The 19,900-nt window shown below is 35.3% G+C and overlaps 2 protein-coding genes across 2 annotated transcripts; one reads left to right on the top strand and one right to left on the bottom strand.

Moving 5' to 3' along the window:
• Positions 1-190: 190 nt before the first annotated feature.
• Positions 191-11,761, bottom strand: LOC109081186 (inositol-3-phosphate synthase 1-A-like). The gene is made up of 11 exons (XM_042755129.1): positions 11,451-11,761; positions 10,693-10,816; positions 10,354-10,515; positions 9,063-9,192; positions 8,791-8,984; positions 7,796-7,945; positions 7,371-7,586; positions 5,710-5,874; positions 5,142-5,255; positions 3,782-3,999; positions 191-2,618 (listed from the first exon to the last, which is right to left on the bottom strand). The coding sequence occupies exons 2-11, from the start codon at positions 10,804-10,806 to the stop codon at positions 2,435-2,437; spliced, it is 1,647 nt and encodes a 548-aa protein (XP_042611063.1). The 5' UTR covers positions 10,807-10,816; positions 11,451-11,761; the 3' UTR covers positions 191-2,434.
• A 1,856-nt stretch (positions 11,762-13,617) lies between these two features.
• LOC109081177 (ankyrin repeat domain-containing protein 34B) lies at positions 13,618-17,741 on the top strand. The gene is given in 4 exon segments (XM_042755150.1): positions 13,618-13,688; positions 15,854-16,327; positions 16,330-16,611; positions 17,190-17,741. Coding segments are annotated over 3 exon segments (1,167 nt in total). The 5' UTR covers positions 13,618-13,688; positions 15,854-15,855; the 3' UTR covers positions 17,603-17,741.
• The last annotated feature ends 2,159 nt before the right edge of the window (positions 17,742-19,900 follow it).

Raw genomic sequence — 19,900 nt, 5'->3', positions numbered from 1 at the left:
AACCGGCTCATTTCCTCTCAGTCTCTCTCACATCTGCTCCATCAAGCCTGACAAAACCCCCCACACCCAGAATGAGACGAACACATCATATTCTGTCTGAGCTGACGACAAAACTGCTGGGTTTGACCGAAAACAGGATTTTCAAAACAATTCAAAAGCCAAAAATTTTCAACAAGGGATCATCAAGACATTAAATCACATGTTATGTTTATTTTCTGTTCTATTTCTGAATTGAATGCATACTGATCAGATTTCCTTCATTAAAGCAAAACACAGACACAGCAAATATGCATTCATTCTCAAATTCACATTTAAACCTAAAAGCTGGAGTTATTATTCTAAAGTCATTTGTAATGAATGCTTTTAGAAAAACATGAAAAAAAAAAAAAGCAGCATTTCCCCTCTAGTGATCTCATAAAGAGATCTGTGTAAAGGTCACTGAAATTCAAGCACAAAAATAAAAATAAAAAAAAATTCCAAGATGTCACAATCCGAATTGTACGAGCAAAGCTGTAAAGATGAGATGTTTCTCTGTTGTGACTATATTTATTCACCTGGACCAGGTGTCTATGCAAATTAGACAACAATGAACATCTTTATTTGATTCACGTTCCTGGTCTTTGTTCAAATTAAAATGCAAATGCAACAGATAGAGGAGTGAATGTGTAGTGTGTAGCTTCATCATATCTGGGGACTGAAAGGAGAACCGGAGCGCTTTCAGATGTTTATACCACAAACACTTCCTGAACCGAGACTTCAGCGAGAAACGAGATAAAATCATGATTTCACTTTGATTCCAGTGAGAGCATGTAACGACTTGTGTTCCCCTCGGATGAATGAACACATTTCCTAAAAAAGTGCTGGTCTTCCTCAGTGTTTGTGTTTTGTTTTTCAGTACAAATGTGTAAGAACTATTAAATCAAGACACATTTACTGGAGAAGCAAAGGCATTTATTAAATATAAAATGACAAGAAGTCTTGTTCTCTGAGAAACTGATCAAAATAAAGTGAGTTTATGAGACTGAATCAGATATCTGTTCTTGTTTTAATCATTAAAATTAATTTTGTAGAATTTTGTTAATTCTGATGTGATGTTAAGATGTTTGTCTTTGGATGGTGATAAACATCTATTTTTAAAATTATTATATTTGCTATTATTTATATTACATTCATGCACACACACACACACACACACACACATACACACATTACTTAGTATTTTTGTCTTATTTTCAAGTAGAATAATCTAAAAACTCTTAAATTTTGAATCCATTTACTTGAGAAGCAAAATTACAAAATATTAATATAACTGAATTACAAGATATTAAGACTTGTTTTCTGTAAAATGCTCCCAAATGAAGTGAGTTTACGCTTAAAACAAGAACAAATATCTTTCAGTGGAGTCAGAAAAATAATCTGGTTTTCCCTTTGAATTAAGAAAATTTTTCTATCCACACTTTTTTTGTTTTATGCATAAACTTGCTTAATTTTGACCTATTTTTTTTCAAAATACAAGACCTTATATCTTATGTAATTTTGTTTCACAAGTAAATGTATCTTGATTTAAGGATGTTCAGATATTTGTACTGGAAAACAAGACGAAAATAACTTTTTTTATAATTTTTTTTTGTATTATTATTATTTTGCAGTGCATGCAATATTTAATGCCACCACATTAAATACATCAAATACATACTTTTTAAAGTTTATTTGTCTGTCCACACTTCTTTAAAGCATAACCTTATCTAATTTTGATCATTTTTTGACATAAGCTATCCTCAAAGATTTTGCTTCTGTAATCTTTGCTGTTTCTTCCAGTGTTGTATATTTATCTTCTACAGATTTCTTTGATCTTTAATCTTTGATTAAACTGAATAAGGTTCATGATTTCAATTAATTAGACATACTTTTTGATTACCAAAAATTTTTTGAATACTAAAATCTAGAAAAAATTACCGATATAAAACCGATATTACAGTTTATATACAAACATTTTTGTTTTTGCATTGTGCATCATATTTATCTAAATTATTACATATATATATATCAGGGGCGTTCCCCTATGAGGATGCAAGAGATGCAGAGTCTCCTCAAAAAATTGGATAACAAAATAATCAATATTACAAACAAAAATCGCAAATATTACTAAACATGGCATTAAAAGTATAAAAGTCACTCGAGATGTTTTTATAAAGTAACACTGTCCAACAGTGACACCTGCAGGTAAAGATACAGCAGAGGCTTGCCTCCCTTCAGTCCATAGACTTACAACAGAGACCCCTTAGCCAAAGATGAATGCATAGATGAATATTCATCCAGAATTACAGTATACTCGCTGAACAAAAACAAGTAGAAGTACTCAAGTGCTAATACAAAAATCAAGCAAGGCTGTTGCTTAGACAGTGCACTCAGTAGTAAACATCTAGCTGGGTTTTTATGAGATTGTGTGTTGCAGCTTCTCGTGGCCGTTAATGTGGATGTATTTGGCAGACTGATAGGCTTTGACGTGCTCTATCTTCCCGTTCGTGAGGACAGGATGATGGATGTGGTGCATGAAGCTCCTGGTCATCTTGTGCTCCAGCTGCATGTGGTTCTGCGGCGGCAGGCCGAGACACGCTCTGCAGATTCACACACAAACACACTCAACAATAACGCACACGCAAACAGTGCTGACAACTCATTCTCGGGCCAAGCTGCTGAAGGAAGGTCCATCTGTTGCAAAAAGTTGCTAAATTATTTTTTTTGTTTTGATGTCATTACGTAAACACGATGCAACATTGTGTCACTGCATCAAATCCCAGCAAAAAAATAAAAATATTTTATACATGTTAATTTATATTTGTTTGTAAAATGATATAATGCATAATATAACTTTAATATATAAATAACTGTATTTTTAAATACGACATTGAAATATTGAACACTCATGCATTTTTCAAGAATATAAGTTGTTTTTATTAGTTAGTAAACTACACATTTTGAACAATTATAGTTTTAAGCAGTGTATTAGTAGTTAGTTAGTATGCTACACTTTAAGAAGAGTCTGTAAAAAAAATAGCTACTTTGTTAATATAAAGAGATTTTCCATATTGATTTTTCACAGTTTTTTTTACCTGCTTTTTAAATTATGCATTGCATTTTGTGTTTTTGGGTTACAATGGATAATGGATGTGTCTTGGAAAATTACCAGTACCTTTTCCATTTTTCTAGATATTTTTCTCACTTATCAACAATCGCAGGTACAAGCTAACAAGGTGCATCATAAATGAAGAATTATTAAATTATAATAATTAGTATTATTATTAAATTGAACAATTGCAAATAACCGCTAACGTAATTCACGTTTTTGCGTTTTCTCTTTTTGTGTAATTTTAGATGGAAAATTAATAATTAGTATTATTATTAAATTTTTTTATTGTTTGTGTCAGTTAAAATAGCTACATTTGTTACTAGGTGCTTTGGGAAGAAAACATTGCTAGGGTAGTCTGAAAAGTTGCTAATTTTAGCAATAAAATTGTCCCAATCTTTGGATTAGTTTACCACAACTCATTAGATCCGCACCCACTTTGTCCATTTTTAAGCATAAACTTAAAGACTACTTATTCTCTCTTGCTTTTAAATAATGTGTATATGTGGCCTTTTTGTGTTTTATGGTTATATCGTTTTTTTTTTTTTGTCTGTTTGTTGGTATTTAGTTTTATCTCTAGCACCTTGGACAATGAACATTGTAATTATATGGTCCTATATAAATAAGAATGACTAATGACTGAAGGTGTCTGACCTCATGACGTTCTCGATGCACGCCCGCTGACGGAAGAAGGCGTTGACCACCGGCGCCCCCTGCGGCACGAGCGGCGCTTTGCAGAGGAAGCTGAGCAGCGACAGAACGCTGTGAAAACCCTGGAAGACCGGATCGTCCTGCGTGCAGAAGGTGATTCTCTGACACAGCTCTGTCAGGATCACCAGATCCAGAATAATGGGACTGGCCAGCAGAGAGTCCTGGACACAAGATGCATCAGAAAGGCATAAAGAAATGGCACTTGTGTACTGACGAGTATACTTGTTAAATATCATATTATTCAATATTTCAACAGTGATGAAATCCCTAATAAATGTTCAATTCATTAGACATGCCTTTTGATTAACATTTAATTTAACCATTAGAACAAAATCCAGAAAAGATTATGGAATCCAGAAAATTAGATTATAAAACAGATAGTTCCGGTCCTTGATTCTGATTGGTTGAGCTGCGTTCGAAGCTGTTGTAAATTACTCTACAAAGTAACATACACCTTTGTTTACTTCTGTGTGTTGCTCAGCAACCACTTTGTTGCAGCTGTTTCTGAGGAACTACATTGTTTGGCGGGATTGTTTTGTTTTTATTATTATGTTTTATTTTTATTTTTTCTGTTTTATTTTGTGAATTTTTTTTGTGTATATTTAATAAGTATATGGAATTTGTTTGTTGGCCCCGTGAAGCCGTGGTTTACAGTGAATTTATAACAGCTAAGAGGGTTTTAAGGGGTTAACAGCACCACTTAGCTGTTATAAATTCACTGCTTTAAAGGATTAGGGGGTTTTAAGGGGTTGTTTGCAGTGATTTTATGTTATAAATTCACTGCAAAGAAGGAAAAAATAAAATGAATTTTATAAAGCCCTAAAGATTTATTTTTTTAAAAACTTTTATTAATATTTTATAAAGCCCTAAAAATTTGTTTTTTGATTACTTTTATTAAGACAGAATCCAGAAAAATTCGAATTGGAATTCGAAAAAAATACAACATTTCATAGGAACCTAAAAATTTAATTTTTGTTAAACCTTTAGTAATACTGTTAATTCGTGTAAGCGTCATGATTTTAATAAATCAGACGAGGTTTATGACTACTAACATATGATTTAACCATCAAAACCATCATAATTTAATCCATAAAAATTAAAACAGGAGAGAAAAATTAGTTTAGGAACAAGTTAAATAAAATGGATTACACAGAGCCCCTAAATAATTGTATGAGCTTCATGATTTCAATTAACTACACATGCTTTTTAATTAACATTTAACATTTAAATGATTTTAATTAACTACACATGTTAAAACCCCAGAAATTTCCTGTATGTGTTTAGTGATCTGTGCTGATCTCACCTCACAGGTGTTGTGCAGAGCGATGGTGTTTGTGCCTCCCATCATGATCTCAGACGTGTACTCATCCATCGCACGCTTGCTGTCGCCCACATAGGGCACATATTTAATAACCACCTGTTCAGACAAACCAGTCAGATGTTATTTATGCGCTGCAGCAATCTTCTGTTTACATCAGCATCATTACTCCAGTCTTCAGTGTCACATGATCTTCAGAAATCATTCTAATGATTCAAGAAACATTTCTGATTATTATCAGTGTTGAAAACAGTTGTGCTGCACAATATTTTTGTGGAAACTGTGATGCAATTTATTTTTCAGGATTCACAGATGTATAGGAAGTCCTAAAGAGCAGCATTTATTTGAAATAGAGATCTTTTGTCACTTTATACATGTCTTTAGTGACACCTGATGAATATTTATTTGAAATAGAGGTGCGTGTGTGTGGTGTGTGTGTGTGTGTGTGTGAGGTGTGTGTGTGTGTGTGTGTGTGTGTGCGTGTGTGTGTGTGTGTGTGTGTGTGTGTGTGTGTGTGTGTGTGTGTGTGTGTGTGAGACAGTGTCAGACTCACGCAGTGGTCAGGTTTCTCTCCGGGTCGGTACAGTACAGGGTTCGACTGCACCATGTCGTCCACCACGTTACTCTTGGAGATTTCTTTAGAGCGAAACTGCTGCGGCGCCGACAGATTCAGACCGTCGTTGTTGCCGAGATGATTATAACTCACTATAGACGTTGGCTGAAAATGAGCATTTTACTTTTTAAATTATATGCAATATAGAATATTTCACATAATTTAAAAAACATACTATAAATAACATATTATTTATATATAATAAAATATAAAATATTTTATATAATGAAATAACAGAAGAATTATTTAATATAACAGCATATTGATTATTTTCCAGAATATATACCTATGGCACTTTTCAAAAATATTGTATAAAAATTTGATCTATTAAAAAAAATGTACTAAATTATCAGTGAAATGAGGTGCTGAAGCTTCAAAAATAAATGTTTTTCAATCAAGAGGTCAAAATAATTGTACAGAGTCAAAAAAATAAATAAAAACTAAACTAAAACATTACATTTTGTGTAAAAATTGTATTGAATGAATAGTATAAAAAAATGTCATGTGATAATTTATTGTAACATATCTAATAAATTATGGTAAAATGTTACAATAAGGTTCCATTATTTAGCATTGGCAACAATAAAAATAATTCTAATGCATTTAAATACCCTAGTTCATGTTAATTTAAACTTTTACTAATAAATTATTAAAATCAAATGTTGAATCTGTGAATATTATTTAATGGATCTGAGCTAACATGAACTAACAATGTTAACAAAAGTTATATTTTTATTAACATGTGTTAACAAAGATTAATAAATTCTGTAACACATCACTACAAACATTTAATTTAATCATGAAAACAGAATCCAGAAAAATTAAAACAGATAAAATGGAAGCCAGAAAAATAAAAAATTGAAAATATATAATGGATAAAAAAATTTAAACGTAATTTTAATTTTGAAAAAAAAAAAGAAGAAGAAATTGGGGGAAAAATAAAATAGATTTCATAGGATCCTTAAATTAACCATTAAGACAGAATCCATAAAAATTCAAATCGAAAAAAAAAAAAATACATTAAAATAATTGAATGTGGAAAAGTTAAAATGCAAAAAAAGATAAAAATGAATTCGAAAAAATTAAATGTTCTTTGTTTCCTAATTTTAGTCAATGCATTAACCTCTGGGTCTTTATTGTTAAATGCTACCTAAATTATATTTGCATTTTTATTGCTTAAAACTAAATAATGGGACACTAAAAATTAAACCAGATAAACGGAACCCAGAAAAATTAAAATGGGAAAAATATAATGCATAAAATTAAAATTTAATTTTAATTTTGAAAATAATAATAATAATAATAATAATAATAATAATAATAATAATAATAATAATAATTAAACAGAAATTTGTGTGTGTGGGGGGGGTGTGGGTGATATTTCATAGGGTCCTAAAATTACCCATTAAGACAGAATGCAGATAAATGAATTCAAAAAAATTAAATGTTCTTTGTTTCCTAATTTTAGTTAATGCATTAACCACTGGGTCATTATTGTTAAATGTTACCTAAATTATATCTGTGTTTTTATTGCTTAAAACAAAATCACGGGACACTAACGCATGTGTTAATGTTTCAGAAATGTAATGATTCTCTCTCACCTTGATGCCAGCACTGATCAGGAAGTCCACCAGCACAGACTTGAGTTTGGTCTGTCCAGATTTGAAGTCGTCTCCGCCGATGAAGACGCCGTGCTGGAGGGCCAGATCCACGGCTCCGGGGACAAACGTGTTCTGCGGCGAGCCGTTAATGTAGGCGCAGCCCTCCAGAACACTGGCCACCGCAAACATGGTGGAGGGAGACACTTCATGTCCCGTCTGAGACACACACACCACAGAAACCATTAATACCAGTGAGTCTGACTCATTCTGATCCATGCATTACCATCCAAAATAAAAAAGGAGTAGCCGGTTCACTGTTGTTTTTTTTAATGAAAACCCAGCATCAATAAAAACACTCGCTTACAGTATATTCAACAAATAATTGAAAGTTTTATTAAGAAAAGCTGTGTGTTTAGCAGGCTCACCTGAATGCTGTGGAGCAGGCTCTCGGCCGTGTCGTTGACTCCAGGAATCACGTCACAGAATCGCTCGGTGTTCGCCGTCCACAGAACGATGACTTTATCCACGCCGCTCTTCTCTCTGAAATCACAGATATCTCTGCGGATCTGAGCCACCTAAAACAGGACAGAAGAATATTAAAAACAACCTGATTCATATATTTACTCAACAAACACACAATATATATATACTTCATATTTGTGACCCTGCAGCACAAAAGCAGTCATCAGTAGCACAGGTATATTTGCAGCAATAGACAACAATACATTGTATGAGTCACAATTATACATTTTTCTTTTATGACAAAAATCATTAGGATATTAAGAACATGTTACATTAAGATATTTTGTACATTTCCTATTGTAAATATATCAAAACTTAATTTTTGATTAGTAATATACATTGCTAAGAACTTCATTTTGACAACTTTATGTATGTAATATATACACGTTTAAAATAAATTTTTGTATATAGCCACAGAAAATAGGACCTATAAAAATTTGTTTTCAATAACTTATCAATGAAATGAATTGCTTAAGCTTCACAAACTGATGTTCATCAATCAAAAGGTCAAACTTAATAGTATATGAGTGCAAAAAGTGTTGTACAATTTATGTAAAAATGTATTGTGATTATTTACCGTAACATGTGTAATACAGAAAATATGGTAAAAATGTATAATAAGGTTCCACTAACATGAACTAACAATGAAAAATAATTATATTATTTATAAACTAAAATACATATTTTTAGTCACTTAGTTATACTGTACATGCAAAGTACTTTCAAATGTTGTATGCATGTATGCAACTATCCAAAAAGGAAGAAAATGCAATGCAACTTCATAATTCAGGCTCAAAATAAAAATTAAAAAATAAAGAAAAATAAATTGGCATTGCATTGCATTGAATGTGAATTCTTCTCATACAGCGCTGCTGATAGTTAATACACAGTTCCTCACCTGCTCTGCTTTGCTTCCTCTGATGAGGTTGTCAGCTCTGTGCTCCTGGTTAGCAGCTATGAATTCTGGGATGTAGACGGAGGGTCTGGGTCTGAGCTGGCTCATGTGTGGCCGGAGCTTCTCCTGCAGACTCCAGTCCAGAACCTGAGCAGGCTCCATGGCTCTGCCGAGGTCGAGAGACGAGATATCCCAGCCTGCGCAGATATCACAGCTTCCGTCATTACTGCACAGCCACAAACAGAGCATCAGATCACCACAGCTGATGCATTTACCATCAAACACGATGTCATCGGGATGCACCATCGGCAGCAGATCTCTGAAGGGAACGTAAACCTCTCCATCCGGCCCGGATCCCAGACACACCGTAGACGACTGGAGCAGAGAGCCGTAGTAATTCGCTTTCTGAAAGAAGATGATGCAAACATTCTCAGACGGTTCTGACAAGGTTCTCTGGACGCTATGAACAAACGCGCTTCAAGTAACGTTAACAGAATCTGGTCTTTAACAATGTTTTCAAAATGTTAGCACTAAAATGATATCTATACACTGTTATGTTGTTTTTTTAAACATTTTAGTTGGATGTCCATCTGTTTTTTAAGTGTAACTAATTGTTTCAAAACGTTTAAAAGTAACATTCCCATAATCTTTGCAAAGTGATAAAATGCAGTGTTCCATTAATGTGTTCATGTATAACCACGATGTAAGACATTTTTAAGACAAAAAACATAAACGTTTTGAAATAACAGAACATTCAGAAATAGCTTTTCATACAACAACATTAGCAAAACCTTCTTAAAAAAAAAAAGTTATTTGCTGGGTTATTTCAAAATAGGTCTAACTTATAATGCACAATTCCAAAAGAATGGATGGTCTGAAATCAGATTTATTAAAATAATAAAAAGCTGAAATTTCAGTCTGTCCAGAAGTATCTTTATTTGATTCCACTAAAAATCATGCTGCTTTAAGGAAGTGTTTTTAACTGGTTGGGCAGAAGGGGGAAATATTCTAAATTAAAACAAAAGGGAGAGCTATTTTTATATAATCATGCAAAATAAATAAGCCTATGAATTTTTTGTGCTTTTAAAAATATTAAACAATACATCTATTATTACAAAATAGAAAATTAATATTACATAATAATATAGAAATTAAACGTCACAGGTTAAGATATTAAATATGTATCATTGTATTTCTTACATTATATTATATGTATAAAGGGTTTTATTATTAATATGTATTACTGGTAGTAGCTATTTAGAAATTTTCATGCTTAATTTTAAGACATTTTTTGTACTGTATTTAGTTGCTACTTTACGTCTAATGTAATTAGTCTGATGTTTTTATGCATTTCAAATATATAAGTATGTGTATGTATTATAGGTTTATTTTATTACATTACATAGTGTTTTACTGCAAGGTGTTTTGTTATTAATATGTATATTATTTATAAATGTTAATGTTTGGTTTTATGGACATTTAAACTGTATTTGGGTCACTACTTGATGTCTAATGAAATGTGTCTGTGAACTTACAAAACATTGGCACATTTTGCAAAACCTGTACCTTCAGGCCGGTCTTGGTTTTCCAGGTCAGACCCAGTTTATTGGCCAGGACCGCAGCTGTGACCGTGGTCCCGTTATTTCCACCCCATCCCACCAGCATCACACCCAGCCTGGGCACCTTCCTCTCGGTGCGGAAGGTGAACTCGGTGCTGGAGGGCGTCACCTTATTAACATAAAACATGCAAAACACTTGCTTATGGTAGCTGCATCATACACAATACCCAAGAGAGGAAGAAAATGCAATGCATATTTCTGATTCAGACTCTGAAATATAAAGTTGCATAGCCTTCAGCAATGCACAAAGCAGAAATGCATGAGTATAAAGGGTTCAGAGACTCACAGTGAACGTGTCTCCATCTCTGCGCACAGATGCAGTGTGGTAACAGTAACGCGACTCGATGTGTTTCTCAGTGTATTTCACATCTGCGCTGTTGATGCGAACTTTCTCAGGCATGATGATCAACCTGCAACAACGGGAGAGACGATGCTAACTCATTGATACCAAAGATTGTTCTTAAAAACAATTCAAGAAACATTAGTGACCCTGCAGCACAAAAGCAGTCATCAGTAGCACAGGTATATTTGTAGCAATAGACGACAATACATTGTATGGGTCAAAATGATCAATTTTCCTTTTATGACAAAAATCATTAGGATATTAAGTAAAGATCATGTTCCATGGAGATATTTAGTAAATTTCCTACCGTAAATATATAAAAACTTAATTTTTGATTAGTAATATGCATTGCTAAGAACTTCATTTGAACAACTTTAAATATGATTTTCTCAATATTTAGATTTTTTTGCACCCTCAGATTCCAGATTTTCAAATAGTTGTATCTCAGACAAACATTGTCCTCCTAACAAACCATACATCAATGGAAAGTTTATTTATTCAGCTTTCATATGATGCATACATCTCAATTTCATAAAATTGTCCCTGATGACTGGTTTTGTGCTCCAGGGTCACATTTGTTCAATATGCATTAATGAAATACAGACTACTGCATTTTAAATATTATTAAATAATAGCCTACTAATATAAGACAAGCAGGCTACAATAAAATATAATAAAACTCTTTTTAGCACCAGACATACCTTTAATGATATTCTCCGAGCTGAAGGAAAATGGATAAAGGTTTCAGGAGTAAGACTTTGAATTAAAAGACCTTCCGCGGTCTCGGTTCCGTCTGCCGGTGCGTCGCGCGCGCTCTCGCTTTTATCCTCGGGAGGCGGTGTTACCGACGCTTTCTCGAGGTTTCCACTCGTGCAACCAACCAGAATGTGAGGATGGATGCTTCTGGAGTCTGGAAGACAAAAGCTGACCGAACCCGTGCGTGCAGTGAACTGATATCAGGGAACAATCTGGACTGTAAGATGCACGTGTGAAACGATTCACTTTCGCATTTGATTTAATGGTGTACAGATGCAACAAGAAATCCAGTTTTCTTTCTTTTCTTTTTTTTATTGCATAGCCAAAAAATATTATTTATGAGAGTACATAATAATCTAAGCAAAGCTGGGGAACGCAGCATTTCCTCGCATTAAAAGGGCAGCATTTGCTAATAAATAAATCCATTTCTAAACAGCATTTGTAATCATGCATCAGAATGGCACAATTCCAGTGCATTGTTTCTAATGTTTTTATCACATGATTTCTAGTCATCCAGCCCTAGACAGGAATCGTGTGAAGGATCACGCATGTAAACACATTTCAAAACAGATAAGAAAAATGTTGTGACTCGGCAAAGAGTCCAAGGAAACTTGTCAAGCACTTTGAGACAGTGGAAATGTACGGGGTTAGTGAAGGACAATCAGACTGTTCTAGAAACTCAAGGCTCCCAGACAGACAGTGGAAAAATACTGACAGTGTTGAGAAAGTTCCTTCCACTTTCACTCAAGTCTGTCAGAATGTTGAACTGCTTTTGTTTCTGTAATCAGACTCACGTATACATATGTTAACAGTACTGTGTTATCAAAGATGCATGCAGAGTGAGTGTTAGAGCTTAGATCATGCACTATGTTACCTCACGCATATGCATATACCTTTAGAACATCTGTATATTTGATTCTGATGTAATGGGATCTGTATATTAAACAGCTGTGGCGGAGAATAACATGTATTCTTTAAAATTCTGATAATGGAAGTGTTGTCCTGCGTGTGCTTATGGTTCTATGAAGGTCAACGCCTGAGGAAACTGGACTGAGTGTCATGAATCCCCTAGCTATACTAAGGCCATGCAGAAACGGCATGCTTATCACATGTTTAAATAAACTCAAGTGGGAAACTGTCAGCTGCAAGTCAGGCCATTATGAGTGGAACCGATCAAATTGTTATTGATTGTTTTAAACATGATCATCAGGTATAAATGTGTGTATTTTCTGGTCAAGGACTTTCTCTGCTGTCTGAATTGACTCCTGGCTGGACAGGACTAAAACCTCATTTACGAACCTCCATCAGTGTCTCAGCAATGGATGCTCTGCAGTGAATGGGTGCCGTCAGAATGAGAGTCCAAACAGCTGATAAAAACATCACAATAATCCACAGCACTCCAGTCCATCAGTTAACATCTGGAGAAGACAAAAGATGAAAGAAATCCAGCATTAAGACGCTTTTAATGTATGTTATAATCTGTTTTTATTTTTGGTAATAACACTTCCTCCAGTGAAAAAGTGCATCTCCTGTTGTCTCTCACATCAAAATCCAGACACATATTTGTTTAGAGCTGTTTAAACACTGCTTGATCTGTGCAGATTTTCTCTCCTGATTCACACCAGAACACTTTTTCACTGGAGGAAGTGTTATTATGGATTATAGACTCTATGTATTTGAGTTAAAAAACATCTTAATGATGGATTTGTTTCATCTTTTGTCTTCTCCAGATGTTCACTGATGGACTGGAGTGCTGTGGATTACTTGTGGATTATTGTGATGTTTTTATCAGCTGTTTGGACTCTCATTCTGACGGCACCCATTCACTGCAGAGCACCCATTGCTGAGACACTGATGCAATGCTACATTTCTCCAAATCTGATGAAGAAACAAACTTTTCATTTTTGGCTGAACTGTTCCTTAAAGTCAGATAAAATAGAGTTCACCGAAGTTCCTTAAAGTCAGTTTGAAAATGTCTATGACAGCTGACCAATAAAGACTGGTATTCTTCAGTGTGGGTGACTGAAGTCCAGCTTGATATGTGTGTTCATACACACACACACACACACACACACACACACACACACACATTCGTCTGTTCGCTGTGTTTCTCTCTTCACATCAGCAGCAGCTCCAGGTCGAGGTCAGCTCGTGTCGGAGGATCATCTCAGCCAAATTTGCAGGTACACTAAATTATAATTATATAATATAACTATATAAATTATATAACTATAATATATAAAATATCTTTACTTTAAAAATGAAAAATTGCATATTATAATCAATACGTGCATTTATGGACACGCAATGTGCTAAAAAGTAGCAAAGATTCTCAAGCAAATAATAGATTGAAGAAAAATATTCTTCGTTAAATACTATAAACCTGTTTAGGACAGTAAAGACTAAAACTTCTATGCAACATTGTGTAGAAAATAGATTAATCAGCAATTTCATCAATTCTGAAAACAATTTTTGCATGTGGAAGCTGTGCATGTTTAATCAAACTGAAGTTTAGAGATTATCATAAACTAAAACCTGTCCATTATTACAGGAGCGTCAGGAGCCACTTTCAAGCTCTGTCCTGTTTTAAAATAGAGCGCACACCTATAGAGATGAAGGCATTTCAAAGCTGCCATCTGAGGCTTTTGTTGTGCAGCCCTTCGACATTTCAGTCAGAGATCATTTAACCCTTTCAACACACTGCCACTATTCATGTGTTTCCATTTGTGTCTGATGAGCAGTAAAATGTTTCATATGCGCTGGGATAAGCAAAAAATATAGTCAAATTAAACAGTATTTTTCCAATGCTAGCAAATGGAAATATATGGACGCCCATTTCCACCAGATAAGACTTTTTTTTTTCTCGCTTTAGTAAATCAGAATTATGACATAAAAAGTCAAAATGATGATATATTCATTTATGAGATAAGAAAATTATTACATAGTCATATATATGACTTAAGAAATCAACTGTCAACTTTAAGTCATAATTTGTCATAATTAAGTCCTAACTGACTTAGTATGTCATTTTTTATCTCAATTATGAGATAAAAAGTTGAAATTGTTTCATACTAATCTCATAAGTTTGACTGTCTCACAATTATGACTTTTATCATAAAACTCATACTGACTTATTTCGACATTTTATCTCATGAGATGACTTTCTCACAATTGACATTATCATAATTTCATATTTTTGTCAATTATTTAATTATTTTTGACACCTCTTCATAATTTTGACATTTCACTCCAATCATTTCACATTTTTTGTGATAAGTATGACATTTTGTCATAAGCTTGACTTTTTAAGTCTGATTGTTTACTTTTATTCTAATATTTACTTTTTAAGTTAGAGGAAAAAATTAAGAAAAAAATTGCGACAAACTTGCAATTATCTAAATTTCAACTATAAATACCATAATTTTGATATTTCAACTATAAATATCTCATAATTCTGATGTAGTATGATCTGATTTTGACTAGTTACTCTCATTTATGATTTATATACTCACTTCTTGTGTCAGTTACAACATTTTTGTCATAATCTTGACTTTTTAATATCAAAATGACTTTATCTCATATTTCTTAGTGTCACAATTATGACATTGTTATCACTTATTGACATTGTCATAATTTTGACTCTCATAATTCTGACTTATGTCATGATTTTGACTTTTTACTCTAATTTATGATTTACATACTTTTTGTCAATTGTAACATTTTTGTTACTTTTTGACGTTCTGTCATAATGACTTTTTAATATCAAATCGACTTTATCTCATAGTTCTGACTAACAGTAGAATGTCACAGTTTAGACATTGTTCTCATATACTTCACTTTTCTCAAATAATTTCAACTTTTCTCTCATATTTTTCACTTTTTATGTCAATTATGAGATTCTGTTTTTTTACTTTTGAACTTTATAAATATCATAATTTTGACTGTCATATTTTAAACTTTTTTTCCCTAATAATCTAGAATTTTTTCAGTTAATGATATATTTTTTGTCATCATATCATGACATTTGATGTTTTACATCATAATTTTGATTTATTTCTAAACTCTAATTATTTAAATGTTTTATATCATAATCTAAAATTAGAGAGTCTTGGCCAAAATTATTAGAACACTAGTATTTTCACCAGCTAAAAAAAGTCAGTTGTTCTGGATTGAGTCTGTCTCAGTTTGTTCAGACAGACTGATGATGATCAGATCACATCTCTGTGGAGCACAAACAGAAATCTCACTGGATTATTACAATTAATGGCTATTAAAAGTTGCTGTTACATGTTTTAAGCTTCCACAGGATAAAGCTGAACTTACTGTGACTTTGCTTTCATTGACCCAGTCATGACAGAGTCACCAGATTCCCTGCTGGACGGCAGTCCACTCATCAGCGCCGCTCAGCTGGGCAAACTGCGCTTGGTTCGTCTTCTGGTGGAGGGAGGAGCGCAGGTCAACGAGAGAAACCAGCGAGGAGAGACGCCTCTGCTGGCCGCCTGCCGAGCTCTGCGAGGCGATCAGTCCGGATCCAGCATGCTCAGACTCATCCAGTATCTCCTTCGCAACCAGGCCGACCCCAATATCCAGGACAAGACGGGCCGCACGGCTCTGATGTACGCCTGTATGGAGCGGGCCGGGCCGGACGTGGCGTTGGCTCTGACCGCGGCCGGCGCAGATCCCAGCACAGAGGACTACACCGGAGGCTCTGCCCTCGTTTACGCCATTAACGCCCACGATCAGGACACACTTACAGTGCTGCTGGACGCCTGCAAAGCCCAGGGACGAGACATCATCATTATAGCCACCGATCTGAGCTGCGGCCCGCATGTCCTCCGTCGCCCGACAGCTCGCCCGTCTCCTGCATGTCGCCCTCGGACATCGAGCTCAAGACCAACTCTCCCAACTCTGAGGGCGAGAACATATTTAACTTTCGAGGAGGCGGGCAGGTTTCTCCCGTCCATCCGAGGAGCGAGACTCGCTGTCGGCAGCGTTTGCGCTCGGAGCCTTGGCTGGCCATCCAAAACCTGGCGCATCTCAGCCAGAGCTATGAGAAAAACACAGAAGCGGAGGAAAACCAAGAGGACGGGTGTTCTCTTCCCACCTGTGAGTTACAAAAACAGATTTCTTCTTTAGTCACCACTTGAACACATCTTTCATGTACTACAAGTAATGACTAAATGCATTTTTTTAAATACAAAGATAGTCCCCAGGTTTCACAGACAAGGCTTAAGGCTAGACTAAAATGCATATTTGAGCAGTCTCAACTTAAAATTTCTTCCCCTGACATTTCTTAAAATATGTCAGTGACATTGTTCTGCCCTTTAAGATGCACACCTGTAACATTTCATTCTAATGCATTTTTATAAAAGCTGCTTAAATGTCTTAATTTAACAACAGCCTAATCCTGGCTTAACTAAGCCCTGTCTGTGAAACCGGGCCAGTATGTTAAAAGTGCATTTTAGTCCCAAAATAGCACAGTTGAGTACACTTAGATGATCTTAAGTTTATCTTAAGGACTAAAGAATAATTTTTAGTATAGACCTATAAGTGTGCGAAAATAGAGCACTTGAAGTACATTATGGAAGTGCACTTTTTTATTCACCTTGGAGGCTAGTGCTCACAAAGTGGCATTTGGTACAGAGCCCTGTTCCACGTTAACGCATTCTGTTTCCAAAAAACAGATTTGAAGTTTAAATCCGAATCAGAGCAGCTGCAGAGCAGAAGAAACACGCTTCCGGATCTTCTTCAGCCGCCGGCCCTCAAACTCACGCTGTCCGGATCCGACACTCACCTGCACCGGGATCCCTGCGCTTCGAGGTTCCCTTCCATCTACAGGAGCAGTTCGTTGTTGCTGGCGCCTCCAGACGGGCATCACGAGCTCCACGAGGCGAACAGAAAGAAGGCAAGAGAGCAGTCGAGAGCTCACGGCGGATTCTTGCCTCCTCTTCCCGGTGTTTCTGTGAGGAACGTGTGCAGAGATCCTTTCCCAGCCTCAGCTCCTGTCAGACGGGAAGCTCACGGTCCATCGCGCCGTCACTCGGTTCAACTCGAGCAAATAACATCGAAGGAAAGCTCGGAGACGCTCCTGTTGTGAAATGTCTTCTAATAAAACCGAGACAATTACACTATACCAGTCAAAAGTTTTGGGACAGTAAGATTTGTAATGTTTTTAAATAAGTCTCTTCTGCTCAACAAGCCTGCATTTATTTGATCCAAAGTAGTTAAAATATTTTATTTTTAAATGTAATTTGTTCCTGTGTTTTCAAAGCAAGATTTTTAGCATCATTACTCCAGTCACATGATCTTCAGAAATCATTCTAATATTCTGTTTGCTACTCAAGAACCATTTATTATTATGTCGAGTAGAATTTTTTTCAGGTTTCTTGAATAGAAGTTGAATAGAAAATGATGAATAGAAGTTCCGAAGAACAGCATTTATCTGAAATATAAATATTTTGGAACATTATAAATGTCTTTATCATCACTTTTGATCAATTTACAGCATCCTTACTAAACAAAAGTATTATTTTTACAGCTTTTGGTCATAAAAATAAAGCCACTTAAGAAATGGGATGATTAATTCACTTGAACCTGTAAAACACTGTGTTAGGAAGATAAATAAATGGGCAAATCTTGTTTTTAGACAACTGTAAAATACTGTTTTAGGAATAAAAATATCTAAGAAGAATAACTGATTTAATGCTGGTTGATTATTATTACTTGTTTTATTGCTGGTGGGATGTTATTAATAAAAACATTTTGCCCCTAAAACAGTTTTATCAGATCTTTGTGTTTAACTTCTCAGCTTTTGTTCATAAAGCCAACAAACAACTTGGACAATTACAGAACCTGAACCTGTAAAACAGCTGTATTAAGAAGAAAAATTAATTAAAGAATATTATTATTTAAATGAATTTTTCTTATTACTGGATGGTTGTTGTTTAAAAAGCATTTTGTATGAAAACAGGATCCACCAAACAACCCAGACAATTAAATAACAAGAAACTGTAAAATACTGTTTAAAGAAGAAAAAGAAAAACAACTGACTTAATGCTGGCTGGTTATTAAAAAAAAATTAAATTAAAAGAAAGCAAGCAAGAAAGAAAGAAAGAAAGAAAGGAAGGAAGGAAGGAAGGAAGGAAGGAAGGAAGGACGGATAAGGGAGCAAGCGTTGTGTATGGGGGTAAACTCCAGTTTACTATGTTACTGAAATCCTTGATTTGTTTATTTGCACAAACCAATTGCTTGCTTGTATGGAGCCAACATGTATATAAGTCTGCTCGCAGCACCATTTCATCAGAATCATTAGACTGAATATAGTAGCACGGCAAGTGACACAACACTCGTTCTTTCATCTCAGGGAACCGAGGTTACATCAGCAAAAGGAACATTCCCTTTTGAACGTTCATTTCACGTTGTGTATGGGGAACGAATCCAATCACGCCGTGCTATGAGCAGAAGCACACAAAGCTGCTCTGCGAGCCCAGTTCTGGAGCACTTATGCTAGAGTCCCAAGAGTCAACCGAGTCCCGAGCGTAGCTGAGGACTCTGGGGAGAAAAAAGCAGTTTTAGCTAATAAAATCCGTGTCTGGGAGGCAGGGACATCTAGGCTGTAGAATCTGGTAAACGTGGATGGCGACGACCAGCTGTTGGCAGCACATATCTCACCAATATCGATTCTGCTGGACCAAGCCCAAGAAGAGGCCATTCCTCTAGTGGAGTGGTGGGTCATCACTATTATGAGTTGTTGTAATTCTTATGAGTAATAAGAGGAGTTGGGTTGGATTTTACAGCGGGATAGTCTTTGCTTTGTAACCAGCAGCCCCTTGGAGTGGCCTCCAAAGCAAATCTGTGAGGCTTTGTAATACTTTTGATGGATAATGTGAAGCTTTTAAGATTTTCTTGTAAGGGCTGTGGCGTTAAAGATATTTTTTGGGAGCTGTTAAGGGTCCTGAGGATGTTAGCGCCAGAAGGGTAATTACCTGGGCTCTGAACAGAGCTGAGAGCACCTTTGGTACATATCCATGTCTAGGTTTGAGGACAACTTCACAGTCGTTGGACCCAAACTCCAGACAGGAAGCACTGATTGACAGTGATTGTAAGTCACCCACTTCCTTGACCAATGCTAGTGCCAGTAGTAGACCGGTTTACAATGACAAAGGGCGTAGTTCGGCCGAATGTAGTCCTTGACCAATGTCGGTATGGTCTGAGGATGAGAAGGGTTCAATCTCTACGGGCGACCTTCAAGAACTTAACGATTAGATCGTTTCTGCCGTTCTCTTCCCTCCAAGCAAAGTTGAAACTGCTTTAAACACAGCCAAATCTAAACTGCCGCCCAAAAAGATAAACAATGTGGCAATAGAATGCAAAGACAAACAGATAAATTACAGCA

This window comes from Cyprinus carpio, unplaced genomic scaffold (genome assembly GCF_018340385.1).
Source record: "Cyprinus carpio isolate SPL01 unplaced genomic scaffold, ASM1834038v1 S000006643, whole genome shotgun sequence".
In the NCBI taxonomy this organism is placed as follows: domain Eukaryota; kingdom Metazoa; phylum Chordata; class Actinopteri; order Cypriniformes; family Cyprinidae; genus Cyprinus; species Cyprinus carpio.
The sequence above is the reverse complement of the archived record's forward strand: the minus strand, read 5'-3'. Positions and strand labels throughout refer to the sequence as shown.

Bases quoted from the DNA above. Each gene is read 5' to 3' on its own strand.
- LOC109081186 (XM_042755129.1), bottom strand. From the start codon at position 10,806: ATGCCTGAGAAAGTTCGCATCAACAGCGCAGATGTGAAATACACTGAG. The intron at 5,875-7,370 runs GTGAGAGAGAAT...GCTCATTTTCAG, and splicing joins TGATCAGTGCTGGCATCAAG to CCAACGTCTATAGTGAGTTA. The intron at 2,619-3,781 runs GTCAGACACCTT...GTGAATCTGCAG, and splicing joins TGCATCGAGAACGTCATGAG to AGCGTGTCTCGGCCTGCCGC.